At 43.7% G+C, this 23,163-nt stretch overlaps 1 protein-coding gene across 1 annotated transcript in view; it reads left to right on the top strand.

Annotated features, from left to right (window-relative positions):
* Positions 1-23,163, top strand: part of LOC139390116 (AT-rich interactive domain-containing protein 3A-like) — a 223,416-nt gene that overhangs the window by 186,190 nt on the left and 14,063 nt on the right. Inside the window, exons 5-7 of the mRNA XM_071137277.1 lie at positions 12,150-12,333; positions 20,450-20,694; positions 21,642-21,926. Coding sequence (XP_070993378.1) covers positions 12,150-12,333; positions 20,450-20,694; positions 21,642-21,926 — 714 coding nt within the window. The remainder of the gene's footprint in view (positions 1-12,149; positions 12,334-20,449; positions 20,695-21,641; positions 21,927-23,163) is intronic.

Here is a 23,163-nt window from a genome sequence, read left to right as displayed (position 1 = left end):
TAGGAGAATGTGATTGGTCTGCTGTGGTCTGTATGAGAACGTGATTGGTCTGCTGTGGTCTGTATGAGAACGTGATTGGTCTGCTGTGGTCTGTAGAAGAACGTGATTGGTCTGCTGTGTTCTGTAGGAGAACGTGATTGGTCTGCTGTGGTCTGTATGAGAACGTGATTGGTCTGCTGTGGTCTGTAGGAGAACGTGATTGGTCTGCTGTGGTCTGTAGAAGAACGTGATTGGTCTGCTGTGGTCTGTAAGAGAACGTGATTGGTCTGCTGTGGTCAGTAGGAGAATGTGATTGGTCTGCTGTGGTCTGTATGAGAACGTGATTGGTCTGCTGTGGTCTGTATGAGAATGTGATTGGTCTGCTGTGGTCTGTATGAGAACGTGGTTGGTCTGCTGTGGTCTGTAGGAGAACGTGATTGGTCTGCTGTGGTCCTTAGGAGAACGTGATTGGTCTGCTGTGGTCTGTATGAGAACGTGGTTGGTCTGCTGTGGTCTGTAGGAGAATGTGATTGGTCTGCTGTGGTCTGTATGAGAACGTGATTGGTCTGCTGTGGTCTGTAGGAGAACGTGATTGGTCTGCTGTGGTCTGTAAGAGAACGTGATTGGTCTGCTGTGGTCTGTAGAAGAACGTGATTGGTCTGCTGTGGTCTGTAGGAGAATGTGATTGGTCTGCTGTGGTCTGTAGAATAACGTGATTGGTCTGCTGTGGTCTGTAAGATAACGTGATTGGTCTGCTGTGGTCTGTATGAGAACGTGATTGGTCTGCTGTGGTCTGTAGAAGAACGTGATTGGTCTGCTGTGGTCTGTAAGAGGACGTGATTGGTCTGCTGTGGTCTGTATGAGAACGTGATTGGTCTGCTGTGGTCTGTAGAAGAACGTGATTGGTCTGCTGTGGTCTGTAGGAGAACGTGGTTGGTCTGCTGTGGTCTGTAGGAGAACGTGATTGGTCTGCTGTGGTCTGTAGGAGAACGTGATTGGTCTGCTGTGGTCTTTGGATGAACGTGATTGGTCTGCTGTGGTCTGTAAGAGAACGTGATTGGTCTGCTGTGGTCTGTAGAAGAACGTGATTGGTCTGCTGTGGTCTGTATGAGAATGTGATTGGTCTGCTGTGGTCTGTAGGAGAACGTGATTGGTCTGCTGTGGTCTGTATGAGAACGTGACTGGTCTGCTCCTGTCTGTAGAAGAATGTGATTGGTCTGCTGTGGTCTGTAGAATAATGTGATTGGTCTGCTGTGGTCTGTAGAATAATGTGATTGGTCTGCTGTAGTCTGTAGAACATCAGGCATTCGTTTAATTTGAAAGACTGAAGAGGTTTGTTACGACATTGAACACCAATGAATAGTTTACTGTTGTTGTTATAGTTTTATTCAGAACAAAAGTAGTCTATTGAATTCTTGAATCGTTGAACCCAGTCCTCATTCAAATACTCGTCCTTGATGAAACAGACAGAAGACAATAAATTAAATCAAAGTTTATCTTAATTACAGGCTCTAACCAACAATGCAATTTTTAAGTAGGAAAAAAAAGGTATTAGGTGAACAATAGATACGTAAAGAAATAAAAACAAATGTAAAAAAAGTTAAAAATAACAGTAGCGAGGCTATATACAGGCACCTGTTAGTCGGGCTGATTGAGGTAGTATGTACATGTAGGCATGGTTAAAGTGAGTATGCATATATGATGAACAGAGAGTAGCAGTAGCGTAAAAGAGGGGTTGGCGGGTGGCGGGTGGTGGGTGGCGGGACACAATGCAAATAATCTGGGTAGCCATTTGATTAGCTGTTCAGGAGTCTTATGGCTTGGGGGTAGAAGCTGTTTAGAAGCCTCTTGGACCTAGACTTGGCGCTCCGGTACCGCTTGCCATGCGGTAGTAGAGAGAACAGTCTATGACTGGGGTGGCTGGGGACTTTGACAATTTTTAGGGCCTTCCTCTGACACCATCTGGTGTAGAGGTCCTCTATGGCAGGCAGCTTAGCCCCAGTGATGTACTGGGCCGTACGTACTACCCTCTGTAGTGCCTTGCGGTCGGAGGCCGAGCAGTTGCCATACCAGGCAGTGATGCAACCAGGCAGTGATGCTCTCGATGGTGCACCTGTAGACCCTTTTGAAGATCTGAGGACCCATGCCAAATCTTTTTAGTTCCCTGAGGGGGAATAGGCTTTGTCGTGCCCGTGCCCTCTTCACGACTGTCTTGGTGTGTTTGGACCATTCTAGTTTGTTGGTGATGTGGACACCAAGGAACTTGAAGCTCTCAACCTGCTCCACTGCAGCCCCGTCGATGAGAATGGGGGCGTGCTCGTTCCTCCTTTTCCTGTAGTCCACATTCATCTCCTTAGTCTTGGTTACGTTGAGGGATAGGTTGTTATTCTGACACCACCCGGCCAGGTCTCTGACATCCTCCCTATAGTGTGATCACACAGTCGTCCAGAACAGCTGATGCTCTCATGCATGCCTCAGTGTGCTTGCCTCAAAGCGAGCATAGGAGTGATTTAGCTTGTCTGGTAAGATATTCGTGATCGTACCTCGTCTAATTGATTGTCCAATGATTGCACGTTGGCAAGTAATATTGATGGTAACAACAGCTTTCCCACTCGCCTTCTGCGGATCCTTACGAGTCCTCTGTACCTGCGTCTCTTCCTCTTGCAAATAACTGGGTTGTTGGCCTTGTCGGGTGTTAGGAGTATGTCCTGTGCGTCCTGCTTGTTGAAGAAAAAATATTTGTCTAATCCGAGGTGAGTGATCGCAGTCCTAATATCCAGAAGCTCTTCGTCTAATCCGAGGTGAGTGATCGCAGTCCTAATATCCAGAAGCTCTTCGTCTAATCCGAGGTGAGTGATCGCAGTCCTAATATCCAGAAGCTCTTCGTCTAATCCGAGGTGAGTGATCGCCGTCCTAATATCCAGAAGCTCTTCGTCTAATCCGAGGTGAGTGATCGCAGTCCTGATATCCAGAAGCTCTTTGTCTAATCCGAGGTGAGTGATCACTGTCCTGATATCCAGAAGCTCTTTGTCTAATCCGAGGTGAGTGATCACTGTCCTGATATCCAGAAGCTCTTTGTCTAATCCGAGGTGAGTGATCACTGTCCTGATATCCAGAAGCTCTTTGTCTAATCCGAGGTGAGTGATCACTGTCCTGATATCCAGAAGCTCTTTGTCTAATCCGAGGTGAGTGATCATTGTCCTGATATCCAGAAGCTCTTTGTCTAATCCGAGGTGAGTGATCACTGTCCTGATATCCAGAAGCTCTTTGTCTAATCCGAGGTGAGTGATCACTGTCCTGATATCCAGAAGCTCTTTGTCTAATCCGAGGTGAGTGATCACTGTCCTGATATCCAGAAGCTCTTTGTCTAATCCGAGGTGAGTGATCATTGTCCTGATATCCAGAAGCTCTTTGTCTAATCCGAGGTGAGTGATCACTGTCCTGATATCCAGAAGCTCTTTGTCTAATCCGAGGTGAGTGATCACTGTCCTGATATCCAGAAGCTCTTTGTCTAATCCGAGGTGAGTGATCACTGTCCTGATATCCAGAAGCTCTTTTTTTGCCGTAAAATACGGTTGCAGAAACATTATGTACAAAATCAGTTACAAATATCGCCATTGGTTTTATAGGATCCTTAGCTTTGTGCATGGCCATGGACCTTAGTCTTCTGTAACTCAGTCTCCTGGACCTCAGTCTTCTGTAACTCAGTCTCCTGGACCTCAGTCTCCTGTACCTCAGTCTCCTGAACCTCAGTCTCCTGTACCTCAGCCTCCTGAATCTCAGTCTCCTGTACCTCAGTCTCCTGAACCTCAGTCTCCTGTACCTCAGTCTCCTGTACCTCAGTCTCCTGAACCTCAGTCTCATGTACCTCAGTCTCCTGAACCTCAGTCTCCTGAACCTCAGTCTCCTGTACCTCAGTCCCCTGTACCTCAGCCTCCTGAACCTCAGTCTCCTGTACCTCAGTCCCCATGTACCTTAGCCTCCTGAACCTCAGTCTCCTGTACCTCAGTCTCCTGAACCTCAGTCTCCTGTACCTCAGCCTCCTGAACCTCAGTCTCCTGAACCTCAGTCTCCTGTACCTCAGTCTCCTGTACCTCAGTCTCCTGAGCCCCAGTCTCCTGAGCCCCAGTCTCCTGAACCTCAGTCTCCTGTACCTCAGTCTCCTGTACCTCAGTCTCCTGTACCTCAGCCTGTACCTCGTGTCTGATTCAATAAGTGATGGCCTTTTGAGCTGGTCTCATCAAAAGCAGACAAAACAATGGTGGTGTTACTGTCTTTGTGTACTGATAAATATCCTGTGTGATGGACTGTCTTTCTCCTCCAGGCTGTTGGGGGTTGTGGGTATTAATTGATTACCGCCCCAGAAACCACAATCAGCACTTTCTGTTGAATAAGTCAGTCAATTTTTGTCCCAGCTAGTGTAATTATCTGGAATACTAAGGGACAGAAGAGAAGACAGTTAAGCTTTAAAGAATGGTTCCAGGCTTCTATTGCCACAACACTAAATATCCTGCTGGAAACTATAGGTGGTACGACTTCTGTGCTTCAGAGACAGACACAGGGACAGAAACAGGGACAGACAGACAGACAGACAGACAGAGGGAAACATTCCTACAGTTTCCATGATTGGCTGGACAATAGAGTTCTATTCTAGGTTCATGCTGTATTCTATGTTCTAGGGCAGCAGGGTAGCCTAGTGGTTAGAGAGTTAGACCGAAAGGTTCCAAGTTCAAATCCCTGAACTGACAAGATACAGATCTGTTTTTCTGCCCCTGAACAGGCAGTTAACCCACTGTTCCTAGGCTGTCATTGAAAATAAGAATTTGTTCTTTACTGACTTGCCTAGTTAAATAAAGGTCAAATAAAAATTCTAGGTTCATGCTGTATTCTAGGTTCATACTGTATTCTAGGTTCATACTGTATTCTAGGTTCATGCTGTATTCTAGGTTCATGCTGTATTCTAGGTTCATGTTGTATTCTAGGTTCATGCTGTATTCTAGGTTCATGCTGTATTCTAGGTTCATACTGTATTCTAGGTTCATACTGTATTCTAGGTTCATGCTGTATTTTAGATTCATGCTGTATTCTAGGTTCATACTGTATTCTAGGTTCATGCTGTATTCTAGGTTCATACTGTATTCTAGGTTCATACTGTATTCTAGGTTCATGCTGTATGGGCCCTCCCTAACCCAGTCAGCTGTTTGCACTCATTGTAAATCACTCTGGATAAGAGCGTCTGCTAAATGAACAACAGTAAAATCTAAATGTAAGGAAACTACTGAAGCGCCATTCCAATTAGATGGGCTGTCCACATGTAGATAAACAGTTGTTTTCCTGCTAGCTGCATTACATTAATCCTTCATTTCACAGGTTAAAAGAGCCAAGTAAATGAAGAGGAGAAACTCCTCTGGCCAGTTCCATTACCGGCTTGCTGCAAAGGTGCGAAACTGAACGCATCAGCGACGAAGCCGAGCGAAAAGATGATGATTACTCTGCTCTACTAAGTCCCGATTCCCTCTGCAAGCTCCAATTACACACTGCAATCTTTTAGCAAGTGAGTGATTAACTAGAGGACTGCCTGTGCCGTCGTTAGTCCGTTAGAGGAGTCGTATACGAGGTGCTTTTTTCCTCCCGCCCGCCATTCCTCATTGTCAACGTGATCCATGAGCTGATCGGATCGTCTCTGCTGACAAAAGACTGTCCTCTCCTCTTTTATTCTTCATATCCCTTTCAGGGAATCGGGACGAATGCATCACGCCGGGTATTGAAAGCGCATAAATCTGGTTTTAAGAGGCCTGTCTTGGTTGGGTCAGATTCTAACAGACAAAAGCGTTTCTGAGGCCAGGTCTTTTTTATTTATTGCCCGGTGCTCGTTTGGGTCGGCCATTGTGGATCGGGATAAATAATAGTTGTATAGATCAAGGCAACGGGCTGTGCATTATCACCGGTGAGAATGGGATGGGGAGTAACAGTGTGTCTCGGTGACGGTGTATTACTAAAGGTTGTTTCTTTGTGTTTCTCTTCTCATTACTGTCGTGTGTCCTAGTATTAGCCTACTGTACTGTATGTTCTGCATTGTGATACTGTACAACATTTTAAAAATAACACCCCAATAAACACCTCTTAAACTGTAGTAACACCAAGCTGAATGTTACACTACAGTCAATCAAGCATCTCAATCTTAATTATGAGAGAACTCCAAGTACGTCCGTTAACCTTTGAGAAGTCTCTTTAATGATTTAGAATCACCTCACTTCTCCTGAGGCCACTTTCACCATACAGTGGTGATATATAGACAGTTTAGTGTGGAGTTGGAAACGGCGATAGATGGGCTTTGGGTGGTGCTACTTTAGATATAATGGCCAGTATTGTCCTGGTCGGAGAGACAGGATAAATCTCTAGTTTTAATGTTGTCTTTCTCCTCAGTCGGTTCTACTGCCAGCCAAGTCATCCCATAATTACCAGCCTTAATTTATGTGTTTTTACCGCCTCAGACGATACTTCACCCCCTCTCCTCCCACTCTCCTCTCCTCCCCTTCTCCTCTCATCTCCTCTCCTCCCCCTCTCCTCTCCCTCTCCTCCCCCTCTCCTCCTCCTCTCCTCCCCCTCTCCTCCTCCTCTCCTCTCCCTCTCCTCTCCTCCCCCTCTCCTCCTACTCCTCTCCTCCTCTCCTCCTCCTCTCCTCCCCCTCCTCTCCTCCTCCTCTCCTCCCCCTCTCCTCTCCTCCGGTGTATGGTCCTGCACTGCTTGCTGCTGTTTCCACTATATTTCTGCAGGTATTGATTGCCATTATATGGTAAACTCGATGGGTACAATGGAACTCTATCAGCAAAATACAGGTTCATTATCTCAGGGTCAGGCTGCTCACAAAGGGCCGACCCTTCCCTCTTTACGGCCGACCCTTTAAACTGCATAGTACAAATTATTATCTGCCTCCTTATACCCTACTAATTAAGACTTGAGTGGAATAAAGCTTAGGGTCAGGGTTAGGTTAGCAGGGTTAAGGCCAGAGTGGAATGAAGTTTAGGGTTGGGGTTAGGGTTGAACAGTGATTGCTTCTTTAAAAAGAAGTTGAATCTTTAAAGTAATGTTAATTTCATAGCTAAAGGTGTATTTAAATTCTACACGTACAGTAGTAACATAGAGGAGGCATTAAAGGGGCAGTATTTATATAACGTAGAGGAGGCATTAAAGGGGCAGTATTTATATAACGTAGAGGAGGCATTAAAGGGGCAGTATTTATATAACGTAGAGGAGGCATTAAAGGGGCAGTATTTATATAACGTAGAGGAGGCATTAAAGGGGCAGTATTTATATAACGTAGAGGAGGCATTAAAGGGGCAGTATTTATATAACGTAGAGGAGGCATTAAAGGGGCAGTATTTATATAACGTAGAGGAGGCATTAAAAGGGGCAGTATTTATATAACGTAGAGGAGGCATTAAAGGGGCAGTATTTATATAACGTAGAGGAGGCATTAAAGGGGCAGTATTTATATAACGTAGAGGAGGCATTAAAGGGGCAGTATTTATATAACGTAGAGGAGGCATTAAAGGGGCAGTATTTATATAACGTAGAGGAGGCATTAAAAGGGGCAGTATTTATATAACGTAGAGGAGGCATTAAAGGGGCAGTATTTATATAACGTAGAGGAGGCATTAAAGGGGCAGTATTTATATAACGTAGAGGAGGCATTAAAGGGGCAGTATTTATATAACGTAGAGGAGGCATTAAAGGGGCAGTATTTATATAACGTAGAGGAGGCATTAAAGGGGCAGTATTTATATAACGTAGAGGAGGCATTAAAGGGGCAGTATTTATATAACGTAGAGGAGGCATTAAAAGGGGCAGTATTTATATAACGTAGAGGAGGTATTAAAGGGGCAGTTTTTATATAACGTAGAGGAGGCATTAAAGGGGCAGTATTTATATAACGTAGAGGAGGCATTAAAGGGGCAGTATTTATATAACGTAGAGGAGGCATTAAAGGGGCAGTTTTTATATAACGTAGAGGAGGCATTAAAAGGGGCAGTATTTATATAATGTAGAGGAGGCATTAAAGGGGCAGTATTTATATAACGTAGAGGAGGCATTAAAGGGGCAGTATTTATATAATGTAGAGGAGGCATTAAAGGGGCAGTATTTATATAACGTAGAGGAGGCATTAAAGGGGCAGTTTTTATATAACGTAGAGGAGGCATTAAAAGGGGCAGTATTTATATAATGTAGAGGAGGCATTAAAGGGGCAGTATTTATATAACGTAGAGGAGGCATTAAAGGGGCAGTATTTATATAACGTAGAGGAGGCATTAAAGGGGCAGTATTTATATAACGTAGAGGAGGCATTAAAGGGGCAGTTTTTATATAACGTAGAGGAGACATTAAAGGGGCAGTATTTATATAACGTAGAGGAGGCATTAAAGGGGCAGTATTTATATAACGTAGAGGAGGCATTAAAGGGGCAGTATTTATATAACGTAGAGGAGGCATTTAAAGGGGCAGTATTTATATAACGTAGAGGAGGCATTAAAGGGGCAGTATTTATATAACGTAGAGGAGGCATTAAAGGGGCAGTATTTATATAACGTAGAGGAGGCATTAAAGGGGCAGTTTTTATATAACGTAGAGGAGGCATTAAAGGGGCAGTATTTATATAACGTAGAGGAGGCATTAAAGGGGCAGTATTTATATAACGTAGAGGAGGCATTAAAGGGGCAGTATTTATATAACGTAGAGGAGGCATTAAAGGGGCAGTATTGCAGTTGAAACAATAGTAAAGTTCTCACCCCTTTATTTTGGTTAACAGCTGAGGGACAGGGCTGGAGAAATTATATCACACTCTAATTAGTAGACAGAGATATGGAATCAAGGACTGACCATCCATGATGTCAACATTATAGTTTTTTTTTTTAACTAGGCAAGTCTATTAAGAACATTTATTTTTTTCAATTACGGCCTAGGAACTACCTTGTTCAGGGGGCAGAAGGACAGATGTTTACCTTGTCAGCTCGGGGATTCGATCTTGCAACTTTTTGGTTACGCTCTAACCACTAGGACACCTGGCTAGGCTACCTCCCTCCCCCATGCTTTGAAGGCTTACATTGCATTATTACAAGCATATAGGGTCCTGATGGGGTGGGTCAAGGGGTGCAAAGAGAGGGTATATTACTGGAAACTTTCAAAGTTTAACAGTAAAATACCAGAATTGTGGTATTTTTCTAAGATTTTAAGAAATCTATTACAATTAATTTGGTGGCCCTTTAGGGTACTTCAGATGATCACAGGTATCTGTAATAATCTCTAGTCTCTACTTCAGATGATCACAGGTATCTGTAATAATCTCTGGTCTCTACTTCAGATGATCACAGGTGTCTGTAATAATCTCTAGTCTCTACTTCAGATGATCACAGGTATCTGTAATAATCTCTGGTCTCTACTTCAGATGATCACAGGTATCTGTAATAATCTCTGGTCTCTACTTCAGATGATCACAGGTATCTGTAATAATCTCTGGTCTCTACGTCAGATGATCACAGGGTTCTGTATTAATCTCTGGCCCTGTGTGTGGCCTAATCACATGTACAATATTAAAAATCATCAAATGAGATGATTTTCTAATAAAACTGAATGGCACACCTATAAAACATAATCCCAAATACAAACTCAATTTAGAGAATACCATCAGTGTTTAATATGAGGGTTCCAACATAACAAATCCTTTTTATATATATTGTATTAAACAGATGTTTTGTTTTTTGTTTTGTTTTACTATAACCAGGTTTCCATCCAACCTTTTTATGCCAGTAAAGTACACGCCAGGAAAAAAGATTGTCATGACATATTTTTTTTCCCGGTAAACTTTACAATTGTAGACAAAACAAAATACGCGAGACAAGGTGGGATCTTTTGGGGACAGATTTCCATGTCAATATTCAAAAATCCGCATTAAAATAATATGTGCATTTTCCCACGAAGAGATGTGTTACAATCAAATGTGTTATATAAAATGTTGCTTGTTGCGTGATGATGTAGTGCACATAAACATACGTTTTGCAGTTAAATTGAGATGTACCGAATAAAGAATACAAGTTAAACGGGTTCCATCGCATGTTCAACTCTACAGATGGTTTTGCATCATATAGTGTCTTCCCACTCTGGTATTGACTCTAGACAACAGCAGTAACTGCGCGCTGTTGGCCGGAGCGCATGTATAGCCCACAGTACATGATGAGACTATTATGGACAAAAAGGCAAGATTTGTATTTCTTTTTTTCAAACGCAGCCAAGCATCGATTATCATGTTACCAGAATAAGACCCTCGATATTTACTTGGAAACGAGCATCAAGCTCGTCACTTTTCACGTTTACCACCCTGTCGAAGTTCATCATCATTTATTTCATCTGTCTAATAATGACGTCAGTTATCTTCAGCTCGGTAAAATCGGGGGTCGCGAAAGAGGCCAGAGTTCCCGACTTGTAATTTTGAGTTGGATTTGCCAGTCGGAGTTCGTTCTTTCCGAATTCCCAGTTGTCTTGAACGCATTGAAGATGGAAGTCGGAGATTTTCCAAGTTCAGTTCAGTTGTTCTGAACGCGGCATAATAAACTGTTTGCTTTCCCGATGAGTCGTAGTGGGAGGACTCCACAACATGTCATCGTGTGACTCCAAATGAACTTTGATACATTGGTTATTATATACATTTTTGCGCATACAAGTGTTTCCACCAACATTTCCCGCAATGATTTTACCAACACAAAAAGATCCCACCTTGTCTAGCGTATGGGTCGTTACAGTATTTTTGGGGGGGAAAGTTTATAGAAAAATGTTCTGTTTCCATCAGGCCTGTAATTTTTTTATCCGACTTGTATTTTACTGGCATATAGACTTTGAATGGAAACCTGGTTAGTAAAATTAATTATGCCAAAAATGTCGGTGGAAACGCTTTTATGCGCAAATATTAATATAATAACCATCATGTCAAAGTAAACTTGTAGTCACGACTCGGGAAAGCATGCAGTTTATTAGGCAACAGATGAAATAAATTATCATGAATTTATTAACATGTGAACGTGCAAAGAGCTAATCTTGATGTGTCCTTTCCAATAAAAATCGAGGGTCTTATTCCGGGTGACATGATCATCGACGCTTGTTTGCGTTTGACAAATACAATTAGTGTCGCTCTTTAGTTCATCATATAGTCATCATGTAGGCTAAACGCGCTCTGTGCCCATACCGGTGTCGGCACACTCGTTGAACAGTATAACGCAAAACATATTTGTGAGATAACCATCAGTATAGTTGAAAATGTGATGGAACCCAATGTAACTTTTTTTTTTAAAATTTTATCCAGTACATGGTAATTTAAAGCGCAAAATGTATTTTTTTATGTGCACTACGTCATCACGCACAGTTGTTTATGTGCAACAAGTCAATTTGATGGAAACATTTCTGGCGGGGGGGGGGGGGGGGTGGGGGGATTTTTGTAAATATTCTCATGAAAATCTGTCGCGAATTGGATGGAAACCTAGTTTAAGTCAGTATGTATTTGTTGTCAATGTTTTTCCGTCAAACCGGTGGTAGTTGTGAAAAAAGTAAATATTTAGAATAGTTGCAGAGTTCATTTAAAATAATCCCGTTAATGATTAGATATTTTACTCATTAATTAGACTATTTTCTCTTGAACCATATGGTCTATGTATTAGAAACTCATGGACAATATGGACACAGATATGCAAAATGAATACTATATATTAATTACTTGTTTTAAAGTTATTTGATTGCAATTGATTTTCTGTTAATTACCAAAATTACTGAAGATTCTGGTATCTTTGATAAACTACCGGTAGCTTTGCAACCCTAGGTACAACAGTTGAACTAAGATCACGAGGCATTTATAAGTTATATTCTTCAAGAATCATCGGGTTTATATCGATAATTTAAATGTCAAAAAATATATTTAGCAAACACAGATTGCCCCTTTAATAAAACGCTGTATAAAAAGTCAAGGGGGAGTTTTTCAAAAAGTAATATGTTTTGTTAGCCAAGATGTCAGCTATTGGACTGCTTCCAGATAAATTGGCTTTATAAGCCACAGCTAGCGAGGAAACCCTCTCTATCGATGGACTGAAGTTAATAGCATTGATTGTGGATATTGTGTTTTGTCTCCACAGGGACTCCAGTGAATCGTATTCCTATCATGGCCAAGCAGGTGTTGGATCTGTACACGCTCTACAAGCTGGTCACAGAAAAAGGCGGCTTAGTGGAGGTCATCAATAAGAAAATATGGCGTGAGATCACCAAAGGCCTCAACCTCCCTACCTCCATCACCAGTGCAGCGTTCACCCTGCGAACACAGTGAGTGACACTGATAAATAACCTGATAACCTGCATCGCATATCACTTGACTCTACAGTAGTGGTACAGGGGGTCTCGGAGAGCTAAGAGTCTCTACACCAGTAGTGGTACAGGGGGTCTCGGAGAGCTAAGAGTCTCTACACCGGTAGTGGTACAGGGGGTCTCGGAGAGCTAAGAGTCTTTACACCAGTAGTGGTACAGGGGGTCTCGGAGAGCTAAGAGTCTCTACACCAGTAGTGGTACAGGGGGTCTCGGAGAGCTAAGAGTCTCTACACCAGTAGTGGTACAGGGGGTCTCGGAGAGCTAAGAGTCTCTACACCAGTAGTGGTACAGGGGGTCTCGGAGAGCTAAGAGTCTCTACACCAGTAGTGGTACAGGGGGTCTCGGAGAGCTAAGAGTCTCTACACCAGTAGTGGTAAAGGGGGTCTCGGAGAGCTAAGAGTCTCTACACCGGTAGTGGTACAGGGGGTCTCAGAGAGCTAAGAGTCTCTACACCAGTAGTGGTACAGGGGGTCTCGGAGAGCTAAGAGTCTCTACACCAGTAGTGGTAAAGGGGGTCTCGGAGAGCTAAGAGTCTCTACACCAGTAGTGGTAAAGGGGGTCTCAGAGAGCTAAGAGTCTCTACACCAGTAGTGGTACAGGGGGTCTCGGAGAGCTAAGAGTCTCTACACCAGTAGTGGTACAGGGGGTCTCGGAGAGCTAAGAGTCTCTACACCAGTAGTGGTACAGGGGGTCTCGGAGAGCTAAGAGTCTCTACACCAGTAGTGGTAAAGGGGGTCTCAGAGAGCTAAGAGTCTCTACACCAGTAGTGGTACAGGGGGTCTCGGAGAGCTAAGAGTCTCTACACCAGTAGTGGTACAGGGGGTCTCGGAGAGCTAAGAGTCTCTACACCAGTAGTGGTACAGGGGGTCTCGGAGAGCTAAGAGTCTCTACACCAGTAGTGGTACAGGGGGTCTCGGAGAGCTAAGAGTCTCTACACCAGTAGTGGTACAGGGGGTCTCAGAGAGCTAAGAGTCTCTACACCAGTAGTGGTAAAGGGGGTCTCAGAGAGCTAAGAGTCTCTACACCAGTAGTGGTACAGGGGGTCTCGGAGAGCTAAGAGTCTCTACACCAGTAGTGGTACAGGGGGTCTCGGAGAGCTAAGAGTCTTTACACCGGTAGTGGTACAGGGGGTCTCGGAGAGCTAAGAGTCTCTACACCAGTAGTGGTAAAGGGGGTCTCAGAGAGCTAAGAGTCTCTACACCAGTAGTGGTACAGGGGGTCTCGGAGAGCTAAGAGTCTCTACACCAGTAGTGGTACAGGGGGTCTCAGAGAGCTAAGAGTCTCTACACCAGTAGTGGTAAAGGGGGTCTCAGAGAGCTAAGAGTCTCTACACCAGTAGTGGTACAGGGGGTCTCGGAGAGCTAAGAGTCTCTACACCAGTAGTGGTACAGGGGGTCTCGGAGAGCTAAGAGTCTTTACACCGGTAGTGGTACAGGGGGTCTCGGAGAGCTAAGAGTCTCTACACCAGTAGTGGTACAGGGGGTCTCAGAGAGCTAAGAGTCTCTACACCAGTAGTGGTAAAGGGGGTCTCAGAGAGCTAAGAGTCTCTACACCGGTAGTGGTACAGGGGGTCTCGGAGAGCTAAGAGTCTCTACACCAGTAGTGGTAAAGGGGGTCTCAGAGAGCTAAGAGTCTCTACACCAGTAGTGGTACAGGGGGTCTCAGAGAGCTAAGAGTCTCTACACCAGTAGTGGTACAGGGGGTCTCGGAGAGCTAAGAGTCTCTACACCAGTAGTGGTACAGGGGGTCTCGGAGAGCTAAGAGTCTCTACACCAGTAGTGGTACAGGGGGTCTCGGAGAGCTAAGAGTCTCTACACCAGTAGTGGTAAAGGGGGTCTCAGAGAGCTAAGAGTCTCTACACCAGTAGTGGTACATGGGGTCTCGGAGAGCTAAGAGTCTCTACACCAGTAGTGGTAAAGGGGGTCTCAGAGAGCTAAGAGTCTCTACACCAGTAGTGGTACAGGGGGTCTCTGAGAGCTAAGAGTCTCTACACCAGTAGTGGTACAGGGGGTCTCGGAGAGCTAAGAGTCTCTACACCAGTAGTGGTACAGGGGGTCTCGGAGAGCTAAGAGTCTCTACACCAGTAGTGGTACAGGGGGTCTCGGAGAGCTAAGAGTCTCTACACCAGTAGTGGTACAGGGGGTCTCGGAGAGCTAAGAGTCTTTACACCGGTAGTGGTACAGGGGGTCTCGGAGAGCTAAGAGTCTCTACACCAGTAGTGGTAAAGGGGGTCTCAGAGAGCTAAGAGTCTCTACACCAGTAGTGGTACAGGGGGTCTCGGAGAGCTAAGAGTCTCTACACCAGTAGTGGTACAGGGGGTCTCAGAGAGCTAAGAGTCTCTACACCAGTAGTGGTAAAGGGGGTCTCAGAGAGCTAAGAGTCTCTACACCAGTAGTGGTACAGGGGGTCTCGGAGAGCTAAGAGTCTCTACACCAGTAGTGGTACAGGGGGTCTCGGAGAGCTAAGAGTCTTTACACCGGTAGTGGTACAGGGGGTCTCGGAGAGCTAAGAGTCTCTACACCAGTAGTGGTACAGGGGGTCTCAGAGAGCTAAGAGTCTCTACACCAGTAGTGGTAAAGGGGGTCTCAGAGAGCTAAGAGTCTCTACACCGGTAGTGGTACAGGGGGTCTCTGAGAGCTAAGAGTCTCTACACCAGTAGTGGTACAGGGGGTCTCGGAGAGCTAAGAGTCTCTACACCAGTAGTGGTACAGGGGGTCTCGGAGAGCTAAGAGTCTCTACACCAGTAGTGGTACAGGGGGTCTCGGAGAGCTAAGAGTCTCTACACCAGTAGTGGTACAGGGGTCTCGGAGAGCTAAGAGTCTCTACACCAGTAGTGGTACAGGGGGTCTCGGAGAGCTAAGAGTCTCTACACCAGTAGTGGTACAGGGGTCTCGGAGAGCTAAGAGTCTCTACACCAGTAGTGGTAAAGGGGGTCTCGGAGAGCTAAGAGTCTCTACACCAGTAGTGGTACAGGGACCACAAGTGTTTTATGAGATATATGATTAGATATATGATGTTATATATGATTAGATATGTGATTAGATATATGATTAGATATGTGTCTGTATTAATACTACAGATGATTCAGAATACACCATAATGTCATGTAAGGTTTGGACTTAGATTCTATCTAACACCCAGCCTGTTGTTATTCTTAGAAACGCATATCTAATCCCCACTGCTGTACAGTACTGTTATGATGTTTTAGCAGACACTTGATAGGCACAATAACATTCATTATTCTGCTACGATGTTGACTACATTACTACCATTACGGCCATCCTAGCCTGGATAATGCATGATAATGATAGAGTTGGAGAAGACGGGGAATTAACTGTACAGTCCTGACCACAATGAAGTGCAGAACAGAAGAAAGCCTGTTGATATACACTGCATTCGGAAAGTACTCAGACCCCTTGACTTTTTCCACATTTTATTACGTTACAGCCTTATTCTAAAATTGATTCAATACATTTTCCCCCCCTCATCAATCTACACACAATACCCCAAAATGACAAAGTGAAAACAGGTTTTTAGATTTATTTTGCAAATGTATTAAAAATAAAAAACAGAAATACCTTATTTACATAATTATTCAGACCCTTTAATATGAGACTCGAAATTGAGCTCAGGTGCATCCTGTTTCCATTGATCCTTGAGATGTTTCTACAATTTACCTATTTTACCCGTGGTCAATTTAATTGACTGGACATGATTTGTAAAGGCACACACCTGTCTACAGGCTTCCACAGTTGACAGTGCATGTCAGAGCAAAAAGCAGGCCATGAGGTCAAAGGAATTGCACGTAGAGTTCCGAGACAGGATTGTATCCAGGTACAGACCAAAAAAATGTCTGCATCGTTGAAGGTCTCCAAGAACACAGTGGTCTCCATTACTTTTAAATGGAAGACATTTGGAACCACCGATACTTTTTCCTAGTGCTGGCCACTTGGCCAAACTGAGCAATTGGTGGAGAAGGGCCTTGGCCAGGGAGGTGACCAAGAACCAGATGGTTACCCTGACAGAGCTCCAGAGTTCCTCTATGGAGATGGGAGAATCTTCCAGAAGGACAACCACATCTGCAGCACTCCACCAATCAGGCCTTTATGGTAGAGTGTCCAGAAGGAAGCTACTCTTTAGCAAAAAGTACAGAACAGCCCGCTTGGAGTTTGCACCTAAAGGACTCTCAGACCATGAGAAACAATTATCTGGTCAATAAACCAAGCTTGAATGCCAAGCATCAAGTCTGGAGGAAACTTGGCACTGTCCTTGCGGTGAAGCATGGTCGTGGCAGAATCGTGCTGTGGATAGCAGGGACTGGGAGACTTGTCAGGATTGAGGGAAAGATGAACAGAGAAAAGTACAGAGAGATCCTTGATGAAAACCTGCTCCAGAGCACACAGGACCTCAGACTAGGGTGAAGGTTCACCTTCCAACAGGACAATGACCCTGAGCACACAGCCAACACAACGCAGGAGTGGCTTCGGGACAAGTCTCTTAATGAACTTGAGTGGTCCAGCCAGAGTCCGGACTTGAACCCAATCGAACATCTCTGGAGAGACCCTAAAATAGCTGTGCAGCGATTCTCCCCATCCAACCTGACAGAGCTTAAGAGGATATGCAGAGAAGAATGTGAAAAACTCCACAGGTTTGCCAAGCTTGTAGCTTCATACCCAAGACTACCCAAGGCTATAATCGCTGCAAAAGGTGCTTCAACAAAACTAAATCAAATCAAATCAAATGTATTTATATAGTCCTTCGTACATCAGCTGATATCTCAAAGTGCTGTACAGAAACCCAGCCTAAAACCCCAAACAGCAAGCAATGCAGGTGTTGAAGCACGTTGGCTAGGAAAAACTCCCTAGAAAGGCCAAACCCTAGGAAGAAACCTAGAGAGGAACCAGGCTATGAGGGGTGGCAAGTCCTCTTCTGGCTGTGCCAGGTGGAGATTATAACAGAACATGGCCAAGATGTTCAAATGTTCATAAATGACCAGCATGGTCAAATAATAGGTCTGGGACAGGTAGCACGTCCGGTGAACAGGTCAGGATTCCATAGCCGCAGGCAGAACAGTTGAAACTGGAGCAGCAGCATGGCCAGGTGGACTGGGGACAGCAAGGAACCATCATGCCAGGTAGTCCTGAGGCATAGTCCTAGGGCTCAGGTCCTCCGAGAGAGAGAAAGAAAGAGAGGTTTAGAGAGAGCATACTTAAATTCACACAGGACACCGGATAAGACAGGAGAAGTACTCCAGTTATAACAAACTGACCCTAGCCCCCCGACACATAAATTACTGCAGCATAACTACTGGAGGCTGAGACAGGAGGGGTCAGGAGACACTGTGGCCCCATCCGATGATACCCCCGGACAGGGCCAAACAGGAAGGATATAACCCCACCCACTTTGCCAAAGCACAGCCTCCACACCACTAGAGGGATATCTTCAACCACCAACTTACCATCCTGAGACAAGGCCGAGTATAGCCCACAAAGATCTCCACCCCGCCACAATTCAAGGGGGGGCGCCAACCCAGACAGGAAGATCACAACTACTGAGTAAAGGGTCTAAATGTAAATGTGATATTTCAGTGTTTATATTTTGTTATTATGGGATATGGCGTGTAAATTGATGAGGGGGAAAAAACAATTTAATCAATTTAGAATGAGGCTGTGATGTAACAAAATATGGAAAAAGTCTGAATATATGCCCTGAATGCCTCTGCTGATCCTACAGCTATTGTTGGCAATTGTCATGTGCCTACGAACCAGATTTATACTGTTAGCACTGAGGGGCGGTGTGCTCTAGTAAGAAGTCCACTGTGTGCAGCTCATCCTGCACTAACATAAATAACATGAGCATGTCTACTTCTGCTATCATTCCCAGTAAAGCAATTAAAACAATCAAGCATCCCAGAAAAGTGCTAAAAACAGCCCACGTTAACATATGTAGCTTAAGAAACAAGGTTCATGAACTCAGTCATTTGCTAGTAACAGATGACACTCATATTCTCTAAACCTCACTTAGATACATTTGATGATACAGTGGTAGAAATACAAGGTTATAACATCTACAGAAAAGACAGAAATGCCAAAGGTGGAGGTGTTGCTGTTTATATTCAGAACCACATTACTGTAAAGTATCTGGATAACGGATGAAATGCTTGATAATGAATGTGATATCAACAGAGGTACATTTTCTAAATATTGACTGGCTTTCATCAGGCTGCCAACTCAAGAGAAAGCTTCAAACTGTAACCAGAGCCTGCAGCCTGATTCATGTTATCAGTCAACCTACCAGGGTAGTTACAAACAGCACAGGAATAAAAATCATCAACATGTTTTGATCACATCTTTACTAATGCTGCAGAAATGTGCTTTAAAGCAGCATCCAAATCCATCAGATCAACTTATAGTAGCCATATCTAGGAAAACCAAAAGTTCCAAAAGCTTGGCCTAATATAGTGTATAAGAAGTCATACAATAAGTTTTATAGTGATTCTTATGTTGATGCGGATGACTCAACACTATAACACGTCAGCTACTACAGCGACTGAAATGACTGCAACGCTCAACATAGAGCTGCAGTTAGTTTCAGAATGGGTGGCAAGGAATAAGTTAGTGCTAAATATAAAAAAATATTAAAAAAATAAAAGCATTGTATTTGGGACAAATCATTCACTAAACCCTAAACCTCAACTAAGTCTTGTAATGAATAACGTGGAAATTGAGCAAGTGGACGTGACTAAACTGCATGGAGTAACCCTGGATTGTAAACTGTCATGGTCAAAACATATTGATACACAATTAGCTAAGATGGGGTGAAATCTGTCCGTAATAAAGCGCTGCTCTACCTTCTTAACAGCACTATCAACAAGGCAGGTCCTACAGGTCCTAGTTTCTACCTTCTTAACAGCACTATCAACAAGGCAGGTCCTACAGGCCCTAGTTTCTACCTTCGTAACAACACTATCAACAAGGCAGGTCCTACAGGCCCTAGTTTCTACCTTCTTAACAACACTATCAACAAGGCAGGTCCTACAGGCCCTAGTTTCTACCTTCTTAACAACACTATCAACAAGGCAGGTCCTACAGGCCCTAGTTTCTACCTTCTTAACAACACTATCAACAAGGCAGGTCCTACAGGCTCTAGTTTTGTCGCATCTGGACTACTGTTCAGTCGTGTGGTCAGGTGCCACAAAGGGACTTAGGAAAATTGCAATTGTCTCAGAACAGGGCAGCACTGCTGACCCTTGGATGTATACAGATAGCTAATATTACTATATAGATACTATATATAGCCATGTCTACATGGAACTCTATTCCACAGTACTACATAGAGCCATGACTCCATGGAACTCTATTCCACAGTACTACATACAGCCATGACTACATGGAACTCTATTACACAGTACTACATAGAGCCATGAATACATGGAACTCTATTCCAGATCAGGTAACTGATGCAGCAGTAGAATCAGATTTAAAAACAGGTAAAAATGCACCTTATGGAACAGCAGGGACTGTGAAGAGACACACAATATCATACACACTATACACACACGTACACATTGATTTTGTGTTGGGCACACACTTAATGTGTTGTGAAATCTGTTGTGAATGTATTGTCATGTTTTTTTTAAATGGTATAAACTGTCTTAATTTTGCTGGACAAGCTTTCAGTTGCTCTAAAATATCCCCAGCATTCATACTGAAACTGGCACTTTGGCTCATGTTTTTTAAGGATACACTTCAGATATTTCCAAATTCTCCCATCTCAGTGCAAGCAATCAAAGATAAGACAGGTCAATTACCAATCCTGAAGATAGGGTTTGAACATAGAAGAGCGCTGACCTTAACCAGTCAAAATTGTAAACGGGATTTGATAATTGAGCTGGCTTAAAAACACCAGCTAAAAATACCTGAACCCTGAATGTTTTATAGGTTGGCTGTGGTAATAAACTACATAATATACCCTTGTTGAGATGATGACACAAGCATTATGGCAGCCTCTTGGTGTAAAACTTCTCCTTCAATAAAACATTGTGAAATGTCCTGTTCCTGATCCCTTCCTACAGGTATATGAAGTACCTCTACCCTTACGAATGTGAAAAGAGGGGTCTGAGCTCCCCCGGAGAGCTCCAGGCAGCTATCGACAGTAACCGCCGTGAGGGACGTCGTCAGAGCTACGGGTCGGCCATCTTTAACTACTCTCCAATGGGGACAACCTCCATCGTCTCCTCCTCCAAGATGAACATGCCTCACTTGGCCATGTCCACCCTCAATGGAGCACATGTGACCCAGGGACACAGCATCAAGAAAGGTGAGACACAGAGCACTGTTTCATGTCATGTGACCAGGAAGAAGATGCCGTGCTGCAGTTGTGGCTACCATAGGGACGGTGTTGTGTATAATTAATTCCTGCATCAGACTGGCACCCAGACTACCATAGGGATGGTGTTGTTTGTTGCTCACTGATTTGAAAGACATGTGTGTCCATGACCTGACTGTTGAAATGAATGACACAGGATGGAGTGAAGACACAATGCTCAGGAAATTTGATTTCCTTGTACAAAAATAAATACATTTAAAACCTCCTCTTATAATTTGACTTGTCATGCTGTAATTTCCCACAAAGTTTGAATATCAAACCGGACATTACCACTGCATGAGAAAACACCTGTACTGACGACCACAGGAACTTCCTGAGCCTACTTCCTGATCCTACAGTAGCCTACAGAATGCCCAACTTGTACTGACGACCTCAGGAACTTCCTGAGCCTACTTCCTGAGCCTACAGTAGCCGACAGAATGCCCAACTTGTACTGACGACCACAGGAACTTCCTGAGCCTAATTCCTGAGCCTACAGTAGCCTACAGAATGCCCAACTTGTACTGACGACCATAGGAACTTCCTGAGCCTAATTCCTGAGCCTACAGTAGTCTACAGAATGCCCAACTTGTACTGAAGTTCCTGGAACTTCTGTAGCCTAATTCCTGAGCCTACAGCAGCCTACAGAATGCCCAACTTGTACTGACGACCATAGGAACTTCCTGAGCATATACATGCCTACAGTAGCCTACAGAATGCCCAACTTTTTTTCTCAGGGATTTGGTTCAAAGCAAAATACGTATTTCCCAAGATCTGAAAGATAGAAAATGGACAATAAACTATAAAGTATTCTTCTTTAAAACGCTCTCTTGGAAAAAAGTGATTTTTAATCTCAATGAGACTAACCTGGTTTAAAAAAAATCTCTGTTTTATCCCAGAGGATGGTCTGATGGCGGGCTGTCTGTCGGGTCGTGTGGGGGGGATACCCATGTCTCTGGGAGGTCACCCCCAAGCTGTGGCAGCTCAGGAGGCTGCAGGGCTACAGGCTGCAGCGTTGGAGCAGCTGAGGGAGAAGCTGGAGAGCGGGGAGCCGCCGGAGAAGATGGGGATGGCCGAGGAGCAACAGAGACTCATGCAGCATGCGGTGCAGCAGAACCTCCTCGCCATGGCAACACAGCTTCCCATGAACATCAAGATCAACAACCGAGCTGAGCGGATGAGAGGTGAGATAAACCAAGGCTAAAGTTACTAATGATGCTATTCTGAATACCAGCGGTGTCTGGAATGATACCCTATTCTCTATACAGTGCACTACTTGGATGCCATTTCGGACACAGATACTAAATTGTGTTTATCTGTTATTATGTCCTGAGGTGAGACAAATCAACACAGTTACCTTATTAATGTGGATTTATGCGTATCTGATATTATGAATAGAGGATGTGTCTGAAACCCTATTAAACCCTGGATGACCGACGGGGTGTTGTGTTGAAGCCAACATCTGGGTGCTCCTCCTCCGTTGTAAAAAATATTATGAAAGTTATAGAAATGTATTTATTAAATGTTACCTTCGTTTTCGCCACGTTTATTATATTACAGATGCATGCTTTTAAACTAGATTATGTCAGCTAAACATAAAAATAAAATATTTTTTAAAAGATATTTAAATTTTAAAAAATTGAGAGAATTTTTTAAAACATTTTCTTCTGGAAACATTTTAATTGAAATACTGTAAAATGTAATTCATTCCTATGGAGGACTGCTCCCACTGGAGAGAGCCAATATGGCCGACGGGTGGCTTCAAAATCTCTCAATGGCCAAAACACAGCATCAGAGTTTAGATACATCATAGCATCAGAGTTTAAATACATAATAGCATCAGAGTTTAGATACATCATAGCATCAGAGTTTAGATACATCATAGCATCAGAGTTTAGATACATCATAGCATCAGAGTTTAGATACATATTAGCATCAGAGTTTAGATACATCATAGCATCAGAGTTTAGATACATCATAGCATCAGAGTTTAGATACATCATAGCATCAGAGTTTAGATACATCATAGCATCAGAGTTTAGATACATCAGAGTTTAGATACATCATAGCATCAGAGTTTAGATACATCATAGCATCAGAGTTTAGATACATAGCATCAGAGTTTAAATACATCATAGCATCAGAGTTTAGATACATCATAGCATCAGAGTTTAGATACATCATTGGTCAGAAATGGCACCATACTTCCTATATAGTGCACTTCTTTGACAAATCAACACGATAAGTATGACACACACACACATATGTATCTGTTATTATGAATACAGGTTAAAATGGCAACCACTTCTCTATATAATGCGGTACTTTTGACCAGAGCCTGAGGACAGGGCTCCCAATTACATTCAGCTGACCTGTCTCTAGCTATAGGGAACAGGACAGGGCTCCCAATTACATTCAACT

This window comes from Oncorhynchus clarkii, chromosome 30 (assembly GCF_045791955.1).
Source record: "Oncorhynchus clarkii lewisi isolate Uvic-CL-2024 chromosome 30, UVic_Ocla_1.0, whole genome shotgun sequence".
In the NCBI taxonomy this organism is placed as follows: domain Eukaryota; kingdom Metazoa; phylum Chordata; class Actinopteri; order Salmoniformes; family Salmonidae; genus Oncorhynchus; species Oncorhynchus clarkii.
Note: the sequence above shows the minus strand (reverse complement) of the source record. Positions and strands in the feature narration are given on the sequence as shown.